Genomic DNA, 26,331 nt, shown 5'->3' with positions numbered 1-26,331 from the left:
TATCTGGTTTTAAAAACTGCATACTCTTAATGTTGCTGACAGGATAAACAGAATTTCTCAGTTCTTAATACTATACAACATCCCAAATTTAACAGATTTTTGGTGCTTAGGGTCTTGTCACTGTTCTCATGTGTGCCTAGGCTGAAAGCTGGAGTTGGGAATATTTTCTCCTGGAAAACATGCCTGGCAAACTCTCACATCAGCACTTGCAGTTTAACAGAGAAATACACTGAATATCATAAGGACTGTTTCTGTTAATGCTTTGCACTGCAAAATGCACATTTTTCTATGCACCTGAAAGTTTGTTTGTTGTCTCAAATTTCTATGAATCTGATACTAACATTATGGTGGGGGAAAAAAAAACCAAACAACATCTGATTTCTAAAATTCAAAGCTTTCAAAAAACACCTACTTTACATAGAGGTAGATAATCCAAAATAGATACTAGAATATTTAATTAAGCACAAAGGAGTTTACTGTTTCAGCTAGCTAATACTAGTGGGTCTCTTCACATTCCTTATGACCAGATTATTTTCCACGTTGCCTCCCTGAGCACAAGAACCAGCTTGTACCTCTCTGCCTGAGGGTTCTGTTCAAAGCTCAATCAGTCCACAGGAATGTCTTGTAATTCTTAGATTACTAGCTACTTAATCACAATATCTATTCTGAACACTTTCAATAATGCATATAATTTTCTCCTTGATGTGTAAAAAAATGCTTCAAAAATGCTGAAGTTCATTGTGCAAAGCCGAACAAAACATATTCTGTCTAGACAACAAAAGATATCATTAAGAATGAAAGCAAAGGTTAATGACCAGAATGGTACTTAATTTGAGCATAAATGAATAGCTGCTCCATTATAAATAAAATACTCTGCATTCTCCCTGGATCCTTCTCTTTCTCCCTGGAGGAGAGAAGCAGTTCAAATCTGAAGTCATAACTCCTTATAAACCAAACAGTGAAAATCACAAATCATGCAAATAAATGAAGAAAACAAATAAAGGAGGTCATCATCAGATTTATAAAGAACACACATAAAGACAACCTACTTATTGGGAACAGCAGCATAAAATTTAAGCAAATAATCTTTGTTGGATGGATGCAGAAGCCAGGGAAAGACTCCAAGGGCTCATACTGGAAGTAACTATTCAGCAGGTGCTCATAGAATCATAGAATGGTTTGGGCTGGAAGGGACCTTAAAGATCATCTAGTTCAAACCTCCCAACATGCACAAGGATACCTTTCACTAGACCAGGTTATCCAGCCTTTCAGCCTGGCCTTGAACACTTCCATCCACAACTCTGGGAAACCTGTTCCAGTGTCTCATCAACCTCACAGTAAAGAATTTCTTCCTTATACCTACCAATGATCTCTCAGTTTGAAGCCATTACCCCTTGCCCTATCACTACATGTCCTTCTAAAAAGTTCCTTTCCAGTTCTCTCAGAGGATCCCTTTAGGTACTGGAAGGCTTCTACAAGGTCTCCCTGGAGCCTTGTCTTTTCCAGGCTGAACAAGCCCAACTCTCTCAGCCTGTCTTTGTATGAGAGATGCTTCAGCCCTCTGATCATCTTCATGGCCTTTCTCTGGACTCATTCCAACAGGTCCATGTCCTACTCAGAGCTGAACAAAGTATACTTAAGGTGATATCTCATGTGTCTTCCTATAAAAATGGGGGTTATGTTTCCCTTGTGTTCACTCCTAAACTTAGTGAGAGTTTAATCTTATCACAGATTTTTAAACTTCTTTTAAAAAACCCATTCACAATTTGCATTGCTGTGATATCCAACCCTTTGAATACATTAAATCAACTCAATGGAAAAAAACAGAGGAATATCAAAGCTGTTGCAAATGCCAAACTTCTGTCTGGAACGCACATCGGCACTCAGTAAATATGGATATGTACCCCAGATTTATAGATTTTGTGCACTAAGTCCAACATCAGACTTGTAGAATTTCTGTGTGGGAAAAGAAGATACCTGAATGCACAAATGTCCTAGTGTTGATGGGTATGCACACCAACATTTTCCTTTTTTCAATGTAAAAGTGCATGTGCACTTTTCTTTCAATTCATTATCTACCACGAAGCAATGGGCTTCATGTAGTCAAAATAATCATATCCTCAATACAAAATGAAAGAAAAAATCTTATTTCTTCATTCAGACCAAATGCAAATCCACACCAACTTCATGGAAAACTGAGCTGGTCTCAGCATATGCACTGCTGTGGGACTGTGAAGCCTAAATGCACTATGCTATGCTTGCTACTCCCTCTGGATCCAGTGCAGCCCAATCACATCTGTGCAGTCACTCGGGATGAAGTTTCAATCCCCAGCAACTGGCCTTTAAGTATTCTTGCCTTGCACTGATGAAAAATAACCTGAACCTTGAAAGCTTTTTTGAGCCTTACGAATTCCCCCATTTTCACAGCACAGCCTTGTGTAACTGCAGCACCACTGAAGCAACAGAATTTAAGGAACAACCAACCACACAGAAAACCCATCAAGCTATCATTTAGCTAGAATGGTTCCATGTGCAGTAAGCTAAGTATTTGGCCAAACTTACACCTTTCTCCTGTGTCCTTTTACCAGCAGAAATTACAATGGTTTTAATTTGCTTTGTCCAAACAGAATGTGAATGCAGATGTCACAATTTTTATCTGGGGTAAAAAAAATCATTTGACTGTGAATTTGAGAAAAATCTAGACATAGATTATATCTCTGGCATGTTAAATAGTGCATTAGGAACAGTTAATATATTGACAGTAATTTTTGTGTGGAAAACTAAAGGCTTTCTCATTTTAAAGTAAAAAATTAACTTCTGTTTTTCAAAGTTTCTTGTCTAAAAATCATTTCATACTACAAAGAAGGAATCCCCTCTGTTTACAAAACAGAAACAACTGTAGCAACAGAAGGAGAGGGGAATCCTTACAGAACCAGTACATAAATAAGGGCTACCGATAAAATAGGTTCTACTTCTTCACTTTAATAGCTGAGGGTTTTTGAATTTCAGCCACAGATTAAGCCTCTCCAAGTCCTCTAAACAGTATGCCAAACCAGGTCTAGGCATCATGTGTGACACTACCAACATTTAACTTGACAATTTAGGTAGATGGAAGAAAGCTCTGTATCTCAGCTCAGCATTCTAGACTCTTCTCTGCTATTCTTCCTTCTGAAACAAAATACTTCATTTTCCCAGAGCTCACCATGGCTTTCTGCTATCTGATTTTGCAATCTTGTCTGTTCTGCCCTCCTCCCCTACCCAATGCAAGGAACTGCTTCACAAATAAAAATGGACCTGAAATGAGGTTTATTTGATAAGCATTCAGCCAGACTCACTTCCAGAAGCTTACTGCAATCTGGTGACTTATTCAGGATCTGAGTCCTGCAGCCCAGCCATGACCCACAGAGCCTGTAACAGGCAAGTGAAAAGTAAATGCATCCCAGCTCTTACCTGGCCACGGTTGTGAAGACTTAAATCGAGACCACATGTAAATTCAGTGTGATGCTCAACTGTTTCCAGCAAAGGATTAGGCTTGGAAAAGTCCCAGAATCTATAGTTAGAATAAAGGAGGGAGAGAGAAAGGGAAAAAAAAAATCAAACAAACCACAATTAAAGTAATTGAAAGGCCATTTCAAAAATATAATGCAAGATATTGACGAATCTGTTGCTGCCAGGGTATTTAAAAGAGCAAACTCATCCACTTAAGAAACATAACAAATCATACTCCTGGTAAAGCCATCTGCTGATTTGCATAAATTAAACCCCACTGGGCAAAGCCATCTTTGTGTCCTGTTGCAGAAACTGAGATCAAATTTGGCACCATGGAGCAGTCATTGGAACATCATTAAAAGAGAAGAAAAAACGTAGGCTAGAATATTCTTGTTATATTTCTTGATGGCTGGGGAATTTTATCCCTGAAAGATATTAGCACAATTTGTGAATTTTCTCAGTTTTTGGCATCATTAACTATGGGGTCTTTATTTATATAAAAATTATACAATCATTTAAAGATCTCAGTCATGCACCTTGTCAAATCTGAGACTGTGTTCCTGCAAAACAGAATTTAGTATTATAATATAGTAACAAATTTGTACTACGCAGATCAGCTGCCTTACACAGTTAATTCCACTAGTTCATACTTTAAAATAAATTTTTCTTTCGAGTCTTGGTTATTAAAAAATGCCTAGAAAATAACAATTCTGAGGTCCTCTACTTCTCCCAGCTACTGTCCCAATAGATGCAGTGTCCATCAATGCAACTAACAGGAAGTATGAGAGATGTAAGAGTAGATGGGATTAAAATAGAGGTAAAAGGCACCTCGGTCATGAGAAAAAGGATTATTATTCAGATAATAAGACACTGACAAAACCCTGTATGCCAGCACAGAACGAAGATTTCTCTTTCTTGTGTTGTATACACCACTGAGAAAAGTCCACAGGCTGCACAGCAAAGCACATTTTGTGGGCTGTCAGCTGTAATCAAATTTTCTACAGCCCACATTTTCCAAAAGGGGTCAATTATATGCTTTACTACTTCTGTGACAATCATAGAGATCTCTTTGCCTTGCCTTTATTGGGAAAAGTGACAATACTTAACAAGAACAGCTCATTATCAGACCAACTGCAGTGGAAGTACTGTAAGTTCAAACCAATTCAGGGAAAATAGCAAACACTGGAGCCAGCAGTGTCAGTTTGTTTAATATGTAGATGTTATCTCCTTCATAAACAAAGAGAGTGGTATCAGCACAATGGCTATGCCATAGCAACAACCCTCTTAATTTTTTCCTAGTACCTGAGATCTAAAATAAACAACTTATTTTGCAGGAGAGTGGAGCAAAAGACCATTTCAGCATTTTCATCCTCCCACATTTGTTCATAAGAAGGTAAGGAAACAAATCTTTCTGTTTCAAGGTAATAGTGTTATCATTCCTTGCCACATGAGCTCTCTAATAATTCTTGAAAGACAAATGCTCATAACTGAAAACTACAATTAAAGGAGATAACTTTAGCTCTACATAAATAAAGAACCTAAAAAGACCTTTTGATCAATTTAAAAAAATAGCAGGACAATATAGGGTTTATTACGTGAAGTCATGTTATAAAGAAGCAGTTTAGAGATTAAGAGTACTGCAACTTAGTTCAAGTTCAACAGACTGACTGAAAGCTTTGATACCTTTTTTAATATATAAATAATTACTAGTGAAAGCTCAAAAAAATGTTCATTCTCAGGATTGAGAACCATTGATGACAAATTAATGATGGTTCTCATAACAACTTTGCACTCCAAAGTGAGAAACACTGGTCTATTGCACAGCTTCCAAAACCACCATGGTGACAGCAATTCTTTCCTCAGAGTCAACTTCCACCACATTCTGCAAACTGAGAGGGCAATGCAATTTTTCTAAGACACTGCTTACCACAGCAGGACGGCTGTACAGCGAACTGAAGATGCACCACAGCACAAGTAGGTGGGCTTGCGTTATTTCAGTTGTAAGTGTATCTACAGAGTTAGTAGCATGAACTTAAAACACAGGCCAGACAACCACAGAGGCTTTTAGGGTCCCTTACATGTTTGTACAGCCTGTACAATCATAGGTGTGTCACTTAAATTGTTATTTTTACCTATACTATGTATGAAGCCACCACTTCAGTCACATCTGCACTGATCACAAAACCCCAAAACCTGTATGAGTGCATCTTCTTAAACTTTTTAAGGCTGGAATTGTTAAAAATATAACTCATTTCTCTATAGTTTCTTTGTTTTACATGTACCTGGCATGCAATTCATAAGCTGCACATGTATTGCAAGCAGACTGCTTATTCTGAACAAGACATTATGAGAAGAGAAAAAGCCTGTCAAATTATGGATTTTGTACTTTGTACCACCCACAGCAGTGTCACAAAGACCTGTGCTCCCTGACCAATTCACTTTTACCAACCCAAATATAGTCTGTCCTGAATATCTTCTACCTTGTCCTCACCCTCACTTTACCCTTACCAAGTGTCCCTGCACCTTCACTACTGGCTGGGAAAAAAGAGGTAGCAAGTATCATTCCAGGTCCAGTGTCTGTACAATGCCTGTGTTGTGGCACCCTGTTGCTGCATGATGAGGTGCTAGTAGATGAGTAAGAAGATTACTTGTGGTGGTGAATTCATGTTACGTCTCTTACCTTCCTTAAGGCAGTACTTGGGGTTTCCCTCTCTTCCATGCTCATGAGTTTCCATTAAATTTGTAAAAGCTTAAAGCTTTGTAAATTTAGACTACAAGTTTCCTGCTAAATCTAGTTAAGTTTTCAATAGGTTCAAAAGTTACTCCAGGAAATGATTCTATGAAAATGCACAGATGGAAGCACAAAGAACAACTCATCAAGTCTACATCCTTCTGGGTAAGAAAAAAATATTTATGATAAATATTTATTCATGAAAGCTTTACCAATGTTCTTAGGCTACATGATGTCTTCATACATAATATTTTCAGGTGGGTGTGAAGCAGATGTTTAGAGGGTGCTTTCCATAAAAGCCCACTCAACAACTAATGCTAGCATTCACACACAACCACACCAGGCACAAGTCACAGTAGCATGTGGATGTATAAAGCCAAGAACCTTTCAAGGGCAACACAGAACTCAGTGCCAGTTTACTACATGTGTATCATAATTATCACAATTCATCCCCCTGCTCCTATTCTCTAATTCCTGCTCTGACTTGTAAAAGTTCTTCCTGCAAACTACAAAAACTGTCAGAGGAGAGCTTAGTGTCAAGCTACTTTTGGATACAGGCTAATCAGGGCAATGATGTTACTTCAGACATTAACTGGGAACATCTAACTATTTACATACTAATATTCTGAAGAGATTATTTCATTATAGTTCCAGTGAAGTATCAACATTATGAAGCAATTTGGGTATAGAAGGACATTTTCCATTTGAGGAAAACACGAAAAAAAGAGCAAATGAGCAAACACCCACTTTTTTCACCTTGAAGGAAAATACCAGAAAAAGAATACAAGGATAGTAAGGGTACCTAGCTGAAATGAAACACGGTTTCTTTTATGATCAGCCTTATTCTGTAAGATTTCTTTGTGATTTGAGTTACTGAACTTGTACATAGTGATGGAGAGCTGGAGAAAGTGGTTTACCTTACAGTGTGTCGCAGAGATGATGTCCAATATAGTACAACTGTTAACAAAAATTGCCTTTCTGCCTTAGGGATAAGCTTCTGTGAATATGATCCAAGATCTGGCCTGATACCAGCTTAATGAAGCTCTATAATTTATCAGCTCTTCTGTTTAGATTTTGGTGAGCACTGTCTGTGACTAATGGACCAAGATTTCTTTTTTATACTGAAGAGTCCAAAAATACAAAATGGTGATTCCAGTAAAAGATGACACTGGTGTTCTTCCAAACTGAATTTTGACAGAGATAGCATTTAAGAATATGCATGCAGACCTAAAGTAGTTCTGGAAATATTACAGTACCCTGTGTATTTCCTGGCATTTTAATGATTCATTTGTGTTCAATCTGCTCTTTAATTAGCCTACATTTTTTTCTGAGCTCTTCCAAAGAGTAAGGAAATGGTACAGAAAACACTTGTCTGAATGAAGCATTTACTGGACAGGGATTATAAATCATTATTCCAAGGTATGTAAAAAACTCAAGTTCAAATCAACATACTCATCCTCTTTTTCTCAGCTCCTAGTATCAAGTTGTGAACTAGGTTTTTTCTCAGTAGCTTGACTACAGTGCTCACATTCAATGATTATACTATTTGCAAAGGAGTAAGCTAAGCACTGTTAACTTTGTTTTCAACCTGCTATTTTTTCTTTTAGATATCCAGTTGTGATTATGTGCCAAACTAGCTGTATGACCTAAAATAAACAAAGCCCCTGCTTCGTACATGGCAGTTTGATAATCTGAACTAATACTTGCAGTTTTTGGTTAAACTATAAAGCTTCAGTAACTTTTAAGATTACAGAACTCCGACAGTAAAGGATTGCTCCAACAGTATGCTCTATTCTGTTATCTGCTATAAACTAATGCTTGCAGGTAATTCTGAGCTTCAAATAGACACACCAAAGAATATAAATTAACAATTATCATAAACTGCTATTAAAATAACACTGCAATGAATCTGTTTTTAAGGGGTTGCCATACCATGCTGTTCTAGGAATCAAAATTCAGCGACCCCCCACCAAATGGGGCTAATATGTCACAGGCCTTGAGTAGATTCAACAAGATCCATAATTAATTCCATGTACTAGAATCCCTACTTCTCTTCCACCTTTTATACATCGATCAAGGATTTTTATTCTTAGATTGAAATGTACGTGTATGTGTGCATATATTCACATTCATGTGTGTGTGGGGTACATGTGTGTGCACATATGAGAGGATGTGTGCATGTATGTACATGTGGAGTCTATGGTGCATCCAGTAAAATGACCCTATGTGGTAGGGGTACAACATAGTCTTTAAAAGAGATGTTCCCAAATTCTCACGGCAACAATCTTCCTCCATTATACAGAATCTTCTGCTTGTGACACCTTTTCCAAAGACTTTCATCTGGCCTTCTCTGTTGTTTGTTCACTCATACCAAATCCAACAGTTTTAAAAAACTGTTAAAAATCTTTATTTGATCGCTTCAAGTCTGCTGTCTCCTCTTAGTAATGACAAGTAAATCTTTGAACAGAAAAATTATGCCTAGAGTGAATTTTGTGAAGAGGTCCCCAAGCTCTACATTTATAGACACGATGCTTTGTGAGCTAGTAGCTCTCTCCACCTTTTCTGACAATTTCCACATAGGAAAATGTCAGAGCTGAAATTGCACTAGATTTCAGTACTGCATGAAGCACATTAGTACTGCACCAAACCTGAAGGATATATATATAACTGGTGCCAAAAAGGGGAAGAGCATGACAGCACAATCAAGTCACTTCAATGCTCAATGGATTAACTTCATGATGCAACTTTATATGATGCTATAGCAGAAGACTGGACAGATTTATGATTTAGCAACACATAGAGGCACTGAGAATTAGCAACAGAACCCTTTGGCAGCAGAATCTCTCTACGTCTGGTGTCAGACCAATTAGGACACAACCAGAAGTGACATTACTTGAGATGATGTGGACAAGTGGGATAACTTTGCAGTCCTTTATGGAGGCAAGAGGGCTTCTCCCATTTCTTAATGTACTGCCTACTACATTCAGTCCATGTTAGAAAATTAAAATGTATATCAAACAATTTGGTTGAGGTATTCAGGAATATTTCATAGTGCATTGATTTGTGATACCATGTGTCTTAGAGAAATCCCAGTATCAAATCAAACTTATTTAGGACTTTAAATTAGCTTTAAAACAACAGTACTATGAGATCCTCAGCAGTATCAGATATACTGAGCAACCAGGGGAACTTGCAGAAGTGCGGTCTAAATTCAGCATACACACTAAGGAACACTACTAAAGCTTCCTCAGATACTGGTAGGACAAAAACTTTGTTCATAAAAAGCCTAAATAAAAATGTGCCACAGAAACATATGAACTCGCCAAACTAATTTAATTTAAGAGTGTATTACCTTCTTATCAGACATTATCCCAGCTGGATGCAAATATGCTCAGCAGAGTGATGTGAAAAGGATTGCAGAAAGCATCTGACAGAGCAGATATTGCTCAGCAGAGTGACTGAGTTGGGCTTTAAGTGACAAACCCATGTGTTTTTCAACATGGCTTATGAAGCATCTGACAGCAACATTAACTGCCCTCCAGTATATCCACTCTGGAACTGTTTTCTATTGCAAGCCATATTAAAAGAGATCACCTTCCTGTTTTTATCCAGTTAGAGAAAATACCGTACCTTACAGTAAAATCATAGGAGCAAGAGGCCAATATAGTTGCATGGAATGGTGAAAACTGCAAGAAAACAAAACAACTTTTAAAGTTAAAACATTGTGTACCTATACAGGCTTACTGTAAGCAGCAAGTTATCAAAGTTTAACTAATTAAATGGTTTTGGTTCATACCACATCATGCTGCAACAAAACAGAATACATCAATGTATTTCTCCCCCATGCTTCTAATTACAAGGAATCATAGAATTAATAATCACAAGGAATGATCTGTGGGATCCTGTTTTGCTTAGATTTCATTACAGCAGTACCAAATAACTCTGCTGTAAAGTTAAGAAGTTCTGTAACAGTCATATAATCAGTCATTAAGTTCTGCTTTTGGCTAACAGACTAAGTTTCATCTTGTTATATAAATCAAATTTCAAACCAGCTATGTGACCAGTTAATTATTTTCAGGGAGACATCAATTTTTCAGGGAGGCATCAATTCTATATCCCACAATTTTGAAATTATTTATACAAATGGGAAAATTGGAGAATTAGGAAAAGTGGAAAAACTGAAGGCAATATAACATCACTTCATGATTTCCCCCTCTCCTACGGGGCATTTTTCAGGGTACACTCTTCCATGGACTCTTGCAGACTGGTCTAACAACTGCAGCAAAAGAAGGACGCAGTTATGCAAAAATTATTCATCTCAGCTCTAGTTTTTTTGCAACCTTCAGTTTACAACTATTTTAAAATCTGTACTTCTCAGCAGGAAATACAACAAGCCACTGACATAACTTGAGTTTGAAATGCAGGTCCTCCACACTGCGGTTCACAGTTAAGTCTTCCTGCAAGACTTCTAATATTATTCACAGCGACTACAAAGTCAAAAGTTAAGTCTAGGCTACTGCCACAATTGCCCAGGTTGTCAAGAGAGCAGTGTATGTTGATGGCTGCTGAAGTCTGCTGACAGAGCTCTCTTTATTACAGCAGAATTGAGGAATGTGCATGCTGGAACTTGAACCTCTGCAGACTTCCTGCAATTTTTTTTGAGGGTAAAAAAACCCCAAACAAAATGGGTTCTGCACTTCAGGAAAAAGAATACTAGAGGGGAAGAAGTCTGATGGGCAACAAAAAACAATGGTACACTTTCCATAAGCCCCCTTTGCATGTCCTCAGAGTTTAAGATAAAGCAAAACCATCCTGTCAAAGTTTTGTCATTAACCTGACGTATCCTAGGAACTTACCTAAGCAAACTCTATCAAAATAGTTAGCAGAGTGCTACACAAGTAAGTTGAAAAAAATTGCATAATATCTTTCTGCTACAAAAGAAAATTCTGTTCAATTTAACTGTAAGATACTACAATTTTATCATCTGCCTGCTATACAGGCAAAAGATACCACCACATCATCCATCCTGATTCCAACATATCCAAATATCTTTTTAGGTAAATTTGAAAACTATAACTGTGTTTCAGTGTAAGATACTGAAGCCAGCTGAGAACGTGAGGATCAAATGCACCAACATCAAAATCACCCAAAAAGGACTCCAGATGACCTCAGTGCACTGATAATGCCCTGTACTGCAGTGAAAGACCATAAGAAATCTGCAGGAATCCTGACAGTATTGTGTTGGGGAGAATTCCTTGCCAGCCTCAGATATGCTGCCAAGACTTGTGGTTTCCACTTTCTTTGCCACTTCAAACTGTGTGCTCCTGTCCCCCTCCTTTGTGTCAAGGCTTGCAACTGTGTTGAGCAACAAATTGAAACAGCTTAATGATCCAGACAGAAACTAGTCACTTCCAGGGACAGGGTTTTCAGTCAGAGCCATCAGCTGCAGCTTTACAATCACTTGTGTCAGCACAGCACAGAGGAAGGGATATCAGTAGGGGCAGCTGCCTCTATAGAGGCAACATCCAGGTCTCTCTCTCAATTCAGTGTGACTGCTGAGTTACACCACACAAGTGGAGATATTGCACCACCTCGAAGTGCTGGCCCACACTGTCATATCTTATGTGCTCAGGGACCATGGCTGTCTTGAAATGGAAGCAATGAAAGCCTGGTAAGATGGAATAGAAGTCATGTACTCTCAGTACACCTCCTTTGCACATGGATGCATCTTCTCCTATGAAAAATATTTCACAGAGCCAGGTTAGAAAATAGCCATGCAGGCATTAAATTAGAAAAAAAGACTCAGCATCAATCACCAGTGGGGAGAGCAGACAGGGGTAGCTGGGATAAGGAGAGCAGGTGCTTCTCATGTTGTCTGACCATGAAAAGGATTTGTGATACAGAATGACTACCTGAATCACACCCTTTTCTGACAAATTACAAACTAAGCACAGTAACTTCTAAAAATGTTAGAAACAAATCAAGGCCATGTGAAGCAAAAAACCAACCAAGGATAACTTCTTCTGCCAGAAAAGTTTCTTTCCTAGAAAATATTAATAAACATACCTGTTTCAGAAAGGCTTTAAAAGAATTAGGTACTATCTCCTTTTCCAGGAGACTTTGATAGTGATGTATTTGACTCTCACACTCTTTGCTAGTTTCAATATTTCACACTGAAACACAGTTTTAGTTTTTGAGCTTACCTAAAAAGATATTTGGATACATATTTTCATACAACATGATAAAAATGTCATTGTGCATTGAAAGCAAATTCTTATTGGTGGGTATTCTAGCTGTACACAGATCCAATAAAGTCATCTGTAGCCTTTCATGCATAAAGTTTCAAAATCCCTTTGAATGCATTAATATTTTCTTTGTACACACGAAAGTATATATTCACAATGTGTTTTGTACCTTGTCTTCTGTGAATATTGGCCCTTTGTGTAGAAAGAGAAAAGCATCATTTAAAAATGAGTAAGGGGAAGTGTTTTCCTCATCTCAAATTTCCCTTATAATTTAGCTGAAAGTAACCTTCAAACCCTCTCCCAAGCCCTCTAACATCCTGTTGGTTTTTTCCTTAGTTATTAGATAACAGAAAATATTACTGGCTTCCAGAAAAATTTGTGTAATAATTCAGTGATGGTCACTGGGAAATAAAACACAACTTACTTTTACTCTTCTGATAGCATAGGTGTGACCAAGCAAGACGAACACTGGTTGCCGGATGTTCCTCAAATCCCAGCCTTTTAAGCTACAGTCAACTGCACCGGTTACCAGCAAGTTCTGATGATTTCATAAAACACAGAAATGTCATGACAATTTAATTACTAAATTGTAGCAATGTATATCTTGGATACAAAAGTTAGATAAATCAAAAAATACAGATTTATAAATCATAAATAAAGTGACATCCCCAGTATGTAAATTAAAGAGCACAGACAAACACAAACTGGCCTTCCACTTTTGACTACTCTGCCCACTAGAGTTAAGCAAAATCTCTGATCTGCTTGGGCTGACCAGCTCTTAGAACAAAGCTCTTCTGGAGATGTAATAGTGAATGACAGCAACAAAGCAACTAGGCATGTTTTCATAAAGAGAAGATGCAATAATGTTGCAGCAAAACCCCCTGCTATTTAATGAGAGTGGTTCAATTAGCAAAACAGTGGGATGAACGGTTTTATACCTCATCATATTTGCACCAGTCACAGCTCAAGACCTCAGCCTGGTGGGCTGGTATCACAAGTTTGACTCCTGGGGTTTTCACATCCCAAATTCTTAAAGTCTGATCACCTGAAACAAAGAGAAATTGATCCAGTGTTGTTGCATCAGTTACAAGTTTCAGTTAATCCATTAGTACTTAGCGGACAAGTGTTTCTTAGCTTTCTCATCTACCCCTAAAGACCTATAGCATTTGTATATACCTTCTTAAAAATTCAGTTCCTAACTGTTTGTAAAGATATTGAAAGCTGCATCAGCTGACGGGACAACCAAGCTTTTCAATTTTTAAAATTGGGATTTTCCCATTAGCCCTGAATATTTAGCTTTGGGTCAGCAAAAATGGATTCTCTTGCTCTCTAGCTTCCAGAGAGAGAAAATTAATTAGAATTTATTACTATTATGCTTGTGTTCATTCAAGAGACAAATTTCATCATTAAAAGGTGATTAAAACACTTTCTATAGGAATCTATACCTAAATTTAAAAAAAAATTGTTTTATGCTGCTACTGAAGAAATTATTGATAATTCCTTATAATTATGTATTCATGCCCTTTATATACAATCACTTTGATGGTTTTAGTGCCCTGTTGGTCACTGGCTGTAAAGTATACAGCTGGGCACAAGAAAAATCATAGCTCTTTTCAAGAAACTGGCTAGAGATCAAATAAAACCATCTCTAGAGTCACAGCAATATTCCTAATTGCATGAACCACCAGACCTTGCAGACTTCCCAAAAAAAATCCCATGAAACATTTGGGAAGTTTCAATAAATAAGGCAGAGAGAGCTTGGTTCACTACATGCGACAAGTCCAGCCTTCTGACCACAGAGACCATGGGGAGCTTGCTCTGGTGTTGTCTGGCTTGTCCTCAGCCCTCAGGACTGGGAGAGATGCTGCACTCTTGCTGGATAAATCCCCCATCTGTAAGGTGGGAAAAACACCCAAATTCTCCCTGTTTTCACTCCCCTCCCCTACTGCCAAGAGGAAGACTGCTGCTCAGTACAGGGATAGCACTCCTGACAATGGCACCCTGCAGCCAGCTGAAGCCTCAAACATCGCTGCAGAGCTTATAAAAACAGGGCAACATATGGAGAGGAAGAAACACGAGCAGCAGGGTTTTGGCAAAAGAACAGGTAGCATGCCCTGGATCCACTCTCCATTAGCCTTGCTAATCTGCTTGCCTGCAGAGGACAGTTCAGTTTGAGTTTTAAGTCTTTCTGAGATATTATAATGGACTTCTTAAAAAGCTTTTATTTTAATTTCATCAGATAACATAGATTTGAAGGGGAAACACATATTTCACAACAGACAGGATCATTTTCCCCAAGCAAATAAATATATAAATCCAGGTGAACTAGAAAGAACTGCTACAGAGATGCTACAGTAGCATTATGAGGGCCAAATGCATTTGGAAAAGTAAGTTATTCAGCCAATATCAATTTTGACTCTAAATGTAAAATTGCCCCAATTACTTCTTTTTTAATAGAAAACGCTGATGCATGAGAAAAGGAAAAAATTGTTATTTTCCGGGGGTTTTTTTTGTTGTTGTTGTTGGTGTTGGTTTTGGGGTTTTTTTTTATTTGAAAATGCCAGACTTAGCAGTTATTAATTCTGACTGGCACTATCAATGAAATGTTTTCAGCAGAGTAACACATCATGCAAGTGAACCTTTCTGTGAATAGAAAAGACTGATTTGAAGCCAAACAAAAGTCCAATTTTTCCATTTAAGTGGAAAAATCTGATAAAAAACAGTGCAATCCTGACACAGTGTAAATTTTAACAAACTTTTTTTACCTCAAACTTATTTCCATCCATACATATATATTTACATTTCATTTCAACAAAAGCTGCAGTTAAAAATTTTACCATTTCCACATTTCCATGAGTACTACAAATACTGAGGATGCATTTCTTCTACAAGATAAAGCAAAAGTAGGATAATAATAATAGAAAATACTAGGAAAGCACACCTAGTACAATCATATTTATTAAGACACTTCCAGCTGACATACCAAAGTAAGCAACCAGAAAAGTACCCAACATTTCCCCCCTAAAATATTTCTATTTTTGTAAGAAGCAGTTTCTCTATGGCAACAGATTTTTACTGGTCCATTAGATAATTTATTATGATTTCAGAATTGTTTATACATTGTACTTGCTTTCTTTCTTTCTAATGAATATTTGTGAAATCTTGGACGAATCAATAAAACTACACAATATACACTCATCTATTCAAAACTTTTCAATTGATGCTAATCTACAAGTACATCATTCTTATACAGAAGATAAAGATTGCTAATGTGAATGACAATGTCTAATAGTGAAAAGATAAAGTATTTTCAAGATTTAAATTTCATGTAGGCTTAATACTATCTTTTATTTTCACAGATGTATTTTACCCAAATTCATAAATCATCATCTCCAACGTCCTGTGAGAACAACCAGCTAAGCAATCATTTCTAAACAGTGCAGAGGTATAACAGTAACTACAAAAAATAGCTAGGTATTTGGGAGGTTAATAAAACCCCATGAAACCTTAAACACTCTCTGAAGGGGAAAAAAATTCTAACTAGGACAGATACAATGTTTTTCAGGAAACAGACCAGGTTGTTCAAAGCCCCATCCAACCTGGTGTTGAACACTTCTATGGATGAGGCATCCACAGCTTCTCTGGGCAACCTGTTCTGGTGCCTCATCACCCTCCAAGTATAGAATTTCTTCCTAATACTTAACCTAAACCTACCCTCTTTCAGTTTAAAGCATTATCCCTACTTCACTACATTCATTTGTAAAAAGATAAAACCATCACAATTAAAGCGGTGCCACTGAATGATTACAAGTTTACATTACTTGCTGACTTACATGTATTTTTAAATACTGAACCAGATTAAATTATTTAGCCTGAATAAAACAGAAAATGTATGGGAAAATTAAAAGCAGAACCCAAATCTCATGACTCTCAAAACCAATCTTTTTATGTGTGATAAAACGATTGTGCTGATTGTTTCTATCACAGATAATTGTTCTGATTTTGGCTGAAATAGAGATATTTTTCTTCCAAGTAGCTGGTACAGTGCTGTGATTTGGATTTAAGATGAGAATGATGTTGATAACACACTGATGTTTTGGTTGTCACTGAGGAGTGCTTACACTAAGACAAGGACTTTTCAGCTCCTCATGGTGCCCTGCGAGCAGCAGGGCTGGCATTGCACAAGAAGTTGGAAAGGGACACAGCCAGAACAGCTGACCAAAGGGATACCCCATAACACAAGGCATCATGCTTAACCTACAAAGCTGGGAGAAGAAAAAGGAAGAAAGAGATGTTTGGAATGATGGCACCTGTCTTCCCAAGTAACCATTATGCATGATGGAATCATGCTTTCCAAGACATGCCAGAACACATGCCTGCCCATGGAAAGTGGTGAATGAACTCCTTGTTTAGCTCTGACATTCACAGCTTTTGCTTCACCTATTGAATTGTCTTTACCACAACCCATGAGTTTTCCAGCTTTGACCCTTCTGATTCTCCCTTCATCCCACTGTGGGGGTGTGACTGAGTGGCTGTGTGAGGCTGAGCTGTCAATGGGGGTTAAATCAATACAACAGTACAAGAAAACTTAGAACAGGAATAATAAAGCTCGTGGAATTCCACACGAAGTGACAGAAATAACAGTGACACAAATAACAGCTTCAGTTAAATCATCCAACAGTACTACTGAATACACAAAATCTATCACCACGTAGCACAACTTACCTAGCAAGTACACATAATTACCAGTGGAAACATACTCTCCAACTGGTCAATTCTAGTATGATATACAAAATGCTGTCAAGCTGAAAATTACAAGAGTATTAAATTATTTTAGGAAAGAGCCCAACTAATTCTTTTTCTAAAAAAGAATAAAAAAATAAAATAAAATGGAATAAAATGAAATAAAATAAAATGGACTAAAATGAAATGAAATAAAATGAAATAAAATGAAATAAAATGAAATAATTATTTTTTAAAAGCTAGTGATATCTTTATTTCAGGGTTGCCCAAGAGGATTATACATAAATCCTGGGACAATTTTTTTTTTCAAAATTGACCAAAGTTAGGACTTATGATTAAGCCATTCTTCAGCACATGGCAATATTGGTTAGATGCCTACCTGTAACCCAAACGACACAACCCAGATTAATTTACTGTAAAAAAATGTGACTGATTATTTCTTCTGAACACTAAACCATTTTATAACATGAGATTTTAATATGAAATACTACAACCTGAAAGTGCTTTATATTATAGCATGTGCTACATACAGTACTTTACCATTAGCATATAGTATAAACTGAGGGATAAACTCATTTCCTGAGAAACACTTCAGCCTGTACATTAGGGAATGACTTAGTAAAGCTTATTTGATGCACTGGTTTTGGCTAGGGTAGGTTTAATTTTCTTCACAGTGGCTGGTATGGGGCTATGTTCTGGATTTGTGTTGAGCACAGGGTTAACATTGAGAAGTTTTTGTTATTGCTGAGCAGGGCTTACACAGAGCCAAGGTCTTTTCTGCTTTTTATACTGCCCTGCTGATGAGGGGGCTGGGGATGCACAGGAGATTGGGAGGAGACACAGCTGGGACAGGTGACCGCAAACTGACCAAAGGCATATTCCAGACCTTTGACATCATTCTCAGTATATAATGTAGGGGAAGGAAGGAGGAAGTGGGAGGACATTTGGAGAGATGGTGTTTGTCTTCACAAGTCACCGTCACACATGATGGGGCCCTGCTCTCCTGGGGATGGCTGAACACCTGCCTGCCCATGTCAAGCAGTGAATTAGTCCCTTGTTTTAGTTTACTTGTATGCACAGCTTTTGCTTTCCCTATTAAACTGTCTTTATCTCAATCCACGAGTTTTCTCCTTTTTACCCTGCCTATTCTCTCTGGTGGGGCTTGGTGGCTGGCTGGGGTCAAACTCCAGCACTGGAGCACAAGACGTGGAGGAATTCAATAATGTACTGGTAAGTCATGAAATAACAGATTACAAATGAAAACGCTCCCCTCACATCACTACATAAATCTGACATAACAAACTAAGCAAGTAAATTGTACTTCAAACACTTCTAGCATAACCAGCAGTTTGGCTGAACTGCACCAAGCCACAGTAACTCCACAGTCAGCTTGCTCTCTAGATGCTTGATTTGTACAAGCACTTGTACAAATTGAAGCATCTTATTCTTTTATCCCTTTAGGGTTTGGTTTCAAAAATGACCATTTTTTTGCAAAGCCTTGAACCTTTTTCACTATGGCATTTCTCCTAACACATTGAACAGGAAAATAACCAGGAGTCATAAGAAGCAAAAAGTGGACCCACACTGCATTCAAATGGATTGAATATAAGCCTCTAGAAAAAAGTGCTTGGAACTCATGAGAAACCAATGTCATATGGAACCTCAACAAACATAAGCATTTTTGGAATTACTTGTCTGCAAGTCCTACTCTCCAATGGCTCCTTCTTTTGCTCAGTGCTACTTCTGAGGCAGGAATGTGAGCTGAAACTTTAGAAAACTGATGTCAAAAACCTGACAACCCTAAATTTTGATCCAGAAACACAAGAAACACCTCTACTGAGAAGCTGCACTAATTCAGTAAATGTTCTCTCACTAGAACACCTAGTGTACACCTTCACCAGCTCATTATTTCATGCAATATAATTTGTTCAATCATAGATGTTTTTACAATTTGAATACCGAACACAGAAAGGTGCACCAAGACTACATGCCAGCCTGATCTATGAAACTACAGCTTGGCAATCCCCTTACTACACACATTTATCACCAAGAGACCAGTAAGCAAGAAGAGACTTCTTAAAAAGCAACTCAGTAACTCAGGGCTGGCAGTAAAACAGAATATGAGATAAAAAATGGGTTTCAGTTTCAACATTCAAGTCTAGCACTCAATGCAAGGACTTACAAGAGTGGGATCTGGATTTACAGATTCATTTGTAAAGTAGCAAAGCTACTCATTTGTAAAGCAGCAAAGCAGTCATCCAACACTTTTGTCAACATAATAAAACTGTGTAGAAATTATCACGTCCTGTTGTGATACAAGAAAATTTTTTGCCCTGGGCTGTGATTCTGAAAAACAAGTCTTTGAGCAACAAATACAATTAATTGATCTATTCTGATGAATACAGAATTGTCAGGCAGATTTCAAAAAAATTTCTTTCCCTCATTAATGAATTAAGGTATTATTAAAATTATGTACCTGCCCTGATCAGTAAACTTAAAAGACTGATTTAAAAAGGAAAGCAGTATTAAAACTAAGGCCCCAGTATTTAATAAAATAGCTGTCAGTCATTCTAAATCTGGGCTTTGTTAAATCCAAAACATCCATATTTTCATTTGTCAGTGTTGTATCTGTATCAAAGAATACTTGCAGATAAAGTTAAAATGGTATTTATTAGGTACTTTATACTGTTAAAGGACAATAAACCCAATTGATACTAAAAAGGATGCTTTCTTTATAAACCGCAGGACTAAGCAAGGCCTATTGCTCTGCAGTCATGGAGAATCATTTAGCAGAACTGATTAACATTTGACTAAATACTACTGTTGTGTGCATTTCTAATGTTTTTTATGAGATTCTTACCAATTTGCTCTCTGGGTTAAAAAAAAATAAAAAAAATCTAGGCAAATGACATAATGACTCATTAAACCCCTTTAGCCATGAGGCTGCTGTTAATGCTGTTAGTGGCTTCATGTCACTTCTTTAATGACATTTTCCACATCAGTGTGTTTCCAGCGTAAGGCAGACATTTACCAGGGCTCTGGTTTGGTGCCACATGTACACCTGAACATCCTGCTTATCTGCTCAGAAATTGTTACTGACATCACATCAGCACTTATTTACAATCCAGAATTAACAGTTTGCTCTGTTACTATGAACTCCCAATATAAAAAATAACAATAAAAAAAAAGATAAGCCATTTACTTTCAGGTTTTGGAGTACAAATGATTGTGAATGAAGACAACAGCATGGTAAAGTACCTCACACGTCTCTGTAAATGTTAAATGGAAGTTTATTAGATGCTGAATAAAACCTAATTTGACTGAAGCATGAGACATATATATCTTCTGCAATTCAATTGCATTTTATTGTCCACTGCAGACAAGCTCAGTTTTCTTGTATGTATTCAGAATGGAGACTTAATGAAGCAAAAAAAGCTATACCCAGTATCAAATTCTTTCTCAATTGCTTTTTATTGCCATCTTGGATTTCTCATTTTCTTCACTTGTATTCCTTTTCTAGTCTCATAATAGCTTGAGAAAAAGCCATATTTCAAAATCAAATATAAGCTTCAGGCATAGGTTGATCCTTTTGAACAGCTATTTTACTGTGGTTTGCAATTCTGTATGGTTTTCTGTTTTCAGTGTTCACAAACTAATTAGTTACATGGAAATTAAACTTCTGCGGGATTCTATGGGGATTCAAATAAAGGCAAAAAATGGCAGGGGTGTGGCATGCAATATATTTTTTGACCTTCTTTCCCCTTGCTTACTTCCTTAAAAAAAAAAAAAAGAGTGCATTGTTTTACTTACATTTAGTTTAATCTAAAGTATTTAAAGAGCAACATTTTTTCCAATCTGTGGTTTACAACATACCTAACTAACCTTACTCGTACATGCAGAATTGAAGATTCTGCCACATGAAACAGTTCATTCCTCAAGCATTGCAACTACATTATTAAGATAGCAGTAAGTACATGGTTGTGAGTAGGTATGCGTGGGGTGGGATGAGAAAGGAGACAGGTGGGGCAAAAGAGAGAAGAAAAAAGACACAAAGACACCCTACAATCCCAAAGCAGTACAGACTCCTTCAAGAAAAGAATGGTTCAATAATCTTTAACAACATCCAAAAAAACTATTGTTTTTAAAAGTGAAGAAACACAAGTGAGATGAAAAAAAGTACATAAAGTTTCCCTCCAGATGCATTTCAGTTACTAATTTTCAAGACAACAAAAAGTTGCAAAATCAAAATAAGAGACCACAGAACCGCAGGTCAACCTTTCCAGCAAGAACATCCCAAAGAAGGGAACAGCTCTAAATTTGACACAGTACTATCACATTGAGATTCAAGTTTCTCTCCAGCTCCAACTTTAGCTCAATAGAAGATGAATCATCAGTGAAATTTAGCTTTCTGTCCCATGATTTTCTGTCATCCTCATAGAGTATGCAGATCATAGCAAGTTTTAAATGAGGACAACCAGCCTCCTTGAAAAGTTCCACTTTACTTTCATCACATACCTTGACTGACAGAGTAGAATGTCATTAAGCACTGAACAATAAACTCTCTGAACACCAACTGTGTGATGTACCTTTCTTACAAGGAACTGGCCTTTACACACAGAGCTAGAGGGTCATGAGTCCTTCTACTGTCCACAATCCTTCTGACCAAAGAAATGACTGCCAATATGTATTTTCTGTAGTAAAACAATCCAATCAAACCACAGGAAAATTACAATGCAAACACAAAACCTTTTCCACATCAGCATGTCACGATTTCTATGTTATTTCATCTAGAAATACACCAGACATTTTATTTTGGAAACTGTAAGAAAGTTCTTCATCATTTTGAAGACTTCTTCTTATAAAATTGAATAATTTTATACCCAGAATTACACTATCAGTGTACCCCCAATAGCAGATTTTTATTTCACACCCGAGTGAGAACTTCACACTTAGAGAACAAACATAATGTATCTTTTGTGCATGTTGTTTTTCCACCAATGAGTGAAAACTGACTGCAATTAGCTTTAAGCTCCAATAGCATATTAGTCCCTTTCAAGCATCAAAGTAAAAATTCACAAAAGAGTAGGAACTCTGTAGTGTTCTAGTCAAAACTTCCAACAGCTGCACCCACTGAGTCACTCAAAGATCAGATCAATTGTTGTACCAAATTCAGGTACCACAACATATGGCATCTAACAATCAATGTTTCCCAAAATTGTTCAAGAGCCAATCTATTAGAAGAAAGTTTGGCTACATATCCTAGAGGTTCAAATATGAAGTAATTAGTTGTATCAGCAAAGCCCTTTTGTTCATCTAGAATGCCAGAAATTTTGTATGGCTAAGACTACCATGGACAGGAGGGTTCTAAGCAGGACTTTGAAGAGAACATTCCTTAGAACTTGCAAAAAACACTTAAGCACTTAACCTTGACCAAATGGTACTTACTTAGGTACTTATTTTGTTTGTAGTATATAGATAGTTGCATTTCAGTAGAACTGTTCATACAGTGTACAGGGCTCAATCCATAAGTTTCTGCACATCATGCTAGACAGGTATCATCACATAATGTGGAAAAACCCATGCTCAAACATTTGGCTTTCAAGTACTACTATATAGAACAAATAAATGTTACTCATTCATCATTCTAGCTAAACTCTGCAGGCAGAATCAGATGGAAACAGCCAGACAGAAATTTTATGAAAGCCACACGTACTTTTTCATCTGACTTCCCACAGAATAGGAAAAACTAGTATCTGTGTGTACATACTGTCTCTCCAACTTCAGAAACAGGGAAACATAGTTATGTTTACCCTCTCGATATTAGAGCCAAACAATTTCTATTAAAATCAGTACAGAAGTACAACAGATATGAAATCTAAGAAATTTAGGCCACCAGAGTTAATCTATCAATATTTGTATTAAGACAGTTCCTTATAGCCCTTTTAATTCCCAGGCAAACTCTGTGGCTCACAGCACCTCTCTCCCAGTTAATCATCAGCTGGGCCCCAGGTTTCACTGCAGAGCTCTCCTTGTGCCTCTGAAGCAGGAGCAGTGTTTGGAAAACACTACCATCTCACCTCTCTCTGCCACTGTGTACACCCAACTCAACTTTGATTGTATTTACCAGCAAGGCCCACAGCCCTTGCCAAAGCAGAGAACAAGAATTGATTGAACAAGGCACAGATATCTACAGAATTGCTTAAAAAAGCTCAGTGGGAACTGACTACATTTCTCACAGAGTTAATAGTCTACCAACACTTGAGATAATTTGAACAAAAACATAAGCCAAAACACAAAATAAAGTATATAACACGATTTAGTGGTCAATAACAAGAGTGAGAGGAATGGAAAAGAGATACATAAAATAACAGAAAAAACTGCCACAAGGTCACTGCTAGAAAACTCCTGAGCCCCATTTAAATGGCCAAGAGGATGATCTACTGACTGTAACAGAACCTACAAATCCAGCTGCAGCAATACATTTACCTTTCCTTGTTCCATTTTTATAGAACAAGTGTATATGACACACACTACCATCTGCTGGAAAAAGTGCTGAACTGATCCACTGACAGAGAAGGCAGCTTTTGGGTTTTTGTTGTGAGAACCTCTTTACCATCAGGCTTACCTGAGGCAGATGCAAAACAACCTGGGATGTGTGGAGACCATATAGTGCTGTAAATGACTGCTTCATGGCCTTTAAAAGTGCATAATGACTTCCCCATAGCTGGATCCCACTGAATAAAGGAAAAAAGAAGACTATTGAGATATACATTCAATAAGAAATGAAAGGTTTCATACATTGAAAAAACCCCAGCTTTATACAAACAGAAAGGATTAGACGAATGTTTTTAAAAAAAGGCATTTGTAAGCTTAAACTGCTATCATCTCAGAGTTTAAGCAACCTCTCAATTAAAGCAGAATTTCAGCTGCAGAGTAAAAATAAACAGGAAAAGAGAATCCATGTTGTTTCTTAACACAAAGGACTATGAGATCCAAAAGAAATCACACTTTTCACCTTCAACAGAAAACCAACATACCAGCTTGGCTGTTTGATCCCATGAGCCAGACACCACTAGCTGCTCTCCTCTAGTTTGGCTCCAGTCAACACTATATGCCTGTAAATGACATAAGAGCATAGTTTAGAAGGAGCATTAGAATACAAGTTTCAGGCTGTAGTTAGCCAAAATTTCACAGAATAGACTTGGATTTGCAGATTGTATCCTAGTCAGCTGAAAAACTGTGCCACTGAAGCACAGCAAAACCTCCCAACAATACCATTTACCGGAATAAAAACTAAATGTAGCCTCTCAGTCAGACATTAAAGGTACACACAGGCTAAGAAAAGTATCTGAAAAAGCAAAGATGGGCCAAAATGGAGGAAAAAGAAAAGTTGTAACAACATCCACATACATCTACCATCACTAGGAGTCTACCACTTTAAAAGCCATAATTCAGACTTGATTTCTTATTGCTAATCCAATTTTATTCAAAGATCTACAGTTTCCAATTGCTAGCCATCTCTCATTGTAAATGCCATCTCTCTTCACAGGTGACTTTGAGATTTTGACTGACTAACAATAAATGTTTTTTTATTATATCTAGCTCTCCTAAGAAATATATGTCATAAAATACTCCTGGTTACCATCTTTTCTAGGTTCTATGGCACTCTTTTTTACCATCCAAATCCTCAAACAAGTAAAATTAAATAAACTCACTTTCTCTCATAACTACTCATTTCGGCTATTAAGCAATTACTTTCCACTGTGTAGTTGGAACAAGCTCCCTCTTCCCTGACAGCATATTCTAATGCTGGCCCCTGCTTTCATAGAGGATAGCTCAACTCCACCCTTTGCTGCTGATTTTTCAGCTCTGCTGACTCACAAAAATAAATACACTAAGGTAGTTCTTCAAATTATTTAAAATCCTCAAGTCTCAAGTACATTTACAACTTCCATATTCAAATTCACATCATTACTGGATGGAAGGTGCATTCTGTTTTGTCTGGTTTTACCTCACAACAAAGTGATTCAATAAGCTGCAGTGGGACATGAACCATTTCAGTGTAAGGTGGATAAATATTAGATAAAACAGTTCATCCACTTCACCTCTTGACCCAATCAGAGCTCCCAGGACACTTCTCAGAAATGTGGTCGCTACCTACGAGTAGCAGGTGGCACTGCTCTCAACAGCTGGGCCAGTAACCACCAAGCATTTGTACTCCACTTGGGATAATCTAGTTCTAGCACAGAACTGGATATGGTCTGCAAGTCAACAAATGTTGGGCTTGTCTTGGACAGATGGAATTGTGCATTTAATAACAGCAACCCTGTTTTGAAGGTGAAGTGTTTGGATCTGCATCACCAAATTAAAAAAGCAGAGTAGCTGAAAGGGAAAGAAATCCAGCGACTGTCTGGAAGTCTTCTATGGAAAGTGTCCTGTGTGAGAATGGAAATTGAGGCAATATTTAGCTATTTCTGAGCATTTTCCTTTCCAAGAAATATTTCAGTCTATGCTAGATCCAGCTTAGATGAACTGGTTTTCATCTATTTGCTTGTCTTCCATAAGTCAAACACAACCACTACCCAGAGAAAAACAAGCTGCTTTATCTGCAACTCTCCTTTTTTATTTGACAAAATGCCACTTTCCATACACTGAAAGCCATACTGCTCTAGAATAATTTTGTACTAAACTCACTTCCTTGAGGAGCTTACAGCCCAAACGTACAAGATTCTGGGACAGTACTTAACAAAAGCCATATAACCAATTGAGAGGTAATTATTTCGGGTTTTTTTACCAATCATACTCTTTGACTTTTCTACTTTTGTTAGCTAACTAATTATCCTACAGTTAATTAAAACATGCTCCTTTCCACTAACTCTTCCACTAAAATAGCAACAAAGGAAACACACCAGTACCTCTCCATAGATTCTAAGAACAGAAGACATGACACTTCTCCAAAGTGGTTCCCAAGCTCCTCACAAATATTTCTCTCTTTGCCTTTGAGTCTATGTGATGGCCTGAGCTCAACTCCTAAGCTGCTGCTGTTTGGAAATGCCCCTAATTGTATCACTACACAGTATGCCTCTTTCACACAACAGCTCAGTAAGTATTTGGTTCTCATAT

The 26,331-nt window shown here is 37.4% G+C and overlaps 1 protein-coding gene across 1 annotated transcript in view; it reads right to left on the bottom strand.

Annotated features, from left to right (window-relative positions):
- PEX7 (peroxisomal biogenesis factor 7) overlaps nucleotides 1–26,331 on the bottom strand; it is a 42,521-nt gene that overhangs the window by 10,656 nt on the left and 5,534 nt on the right. Inside the window, exons 4-9 of the mRNA XM_036380730.2 lie at nucleotides 24,246–24,323; nucleotides 23,834–23,942; nucleotides 13,404–13,510; nucleotides 12,890–13,003; nucleotides 9,851–9,906; nucleotides 3,451–3,550 (exon numbers count right to left, since the gene is read on the bottom strand). Coding sequence (XP_036236623.1) covers nucleotides 3,451–3,550; nucleotides 9,851–9,906; nucleotides 12,890–13,003; nucleotides 13,404–13,510; nucleotides 23,834–23,942; nucleotides 24,246–24,323 — 564 coding nt within the window. The remainder of the gene's footprint in view (nucleotides 1–3,450; nucleotides 3,551–9,850; nucleotides 9,907–12,889; nucleotides 13,004–13,403; nucleotides 13,511–23,833; nucleotides 23,943–24,245; nucleotides 24,324–26,331) is intronic.

The sequence above is a fragment of the Molothrus ater genome, chromosome 3 (assembly GCF_012460135.2).
Source record: "Molothrus ater isolate BHLD 08-10-18 breed brown headed cowbird chromosome 3, BPBGC_Mater_1.1, whole genome shotgun sequence".
Classification (NCBI taxonomy): domain Eukaryota; kingdom Metazoa; phylum Chordata; class Aves; order Passeriformes; family Icteridae; genus Molothrus; species Molothrus ater.
This window is presented reverse-complemented; position numbering and strand designations above follow the sequence as displayed.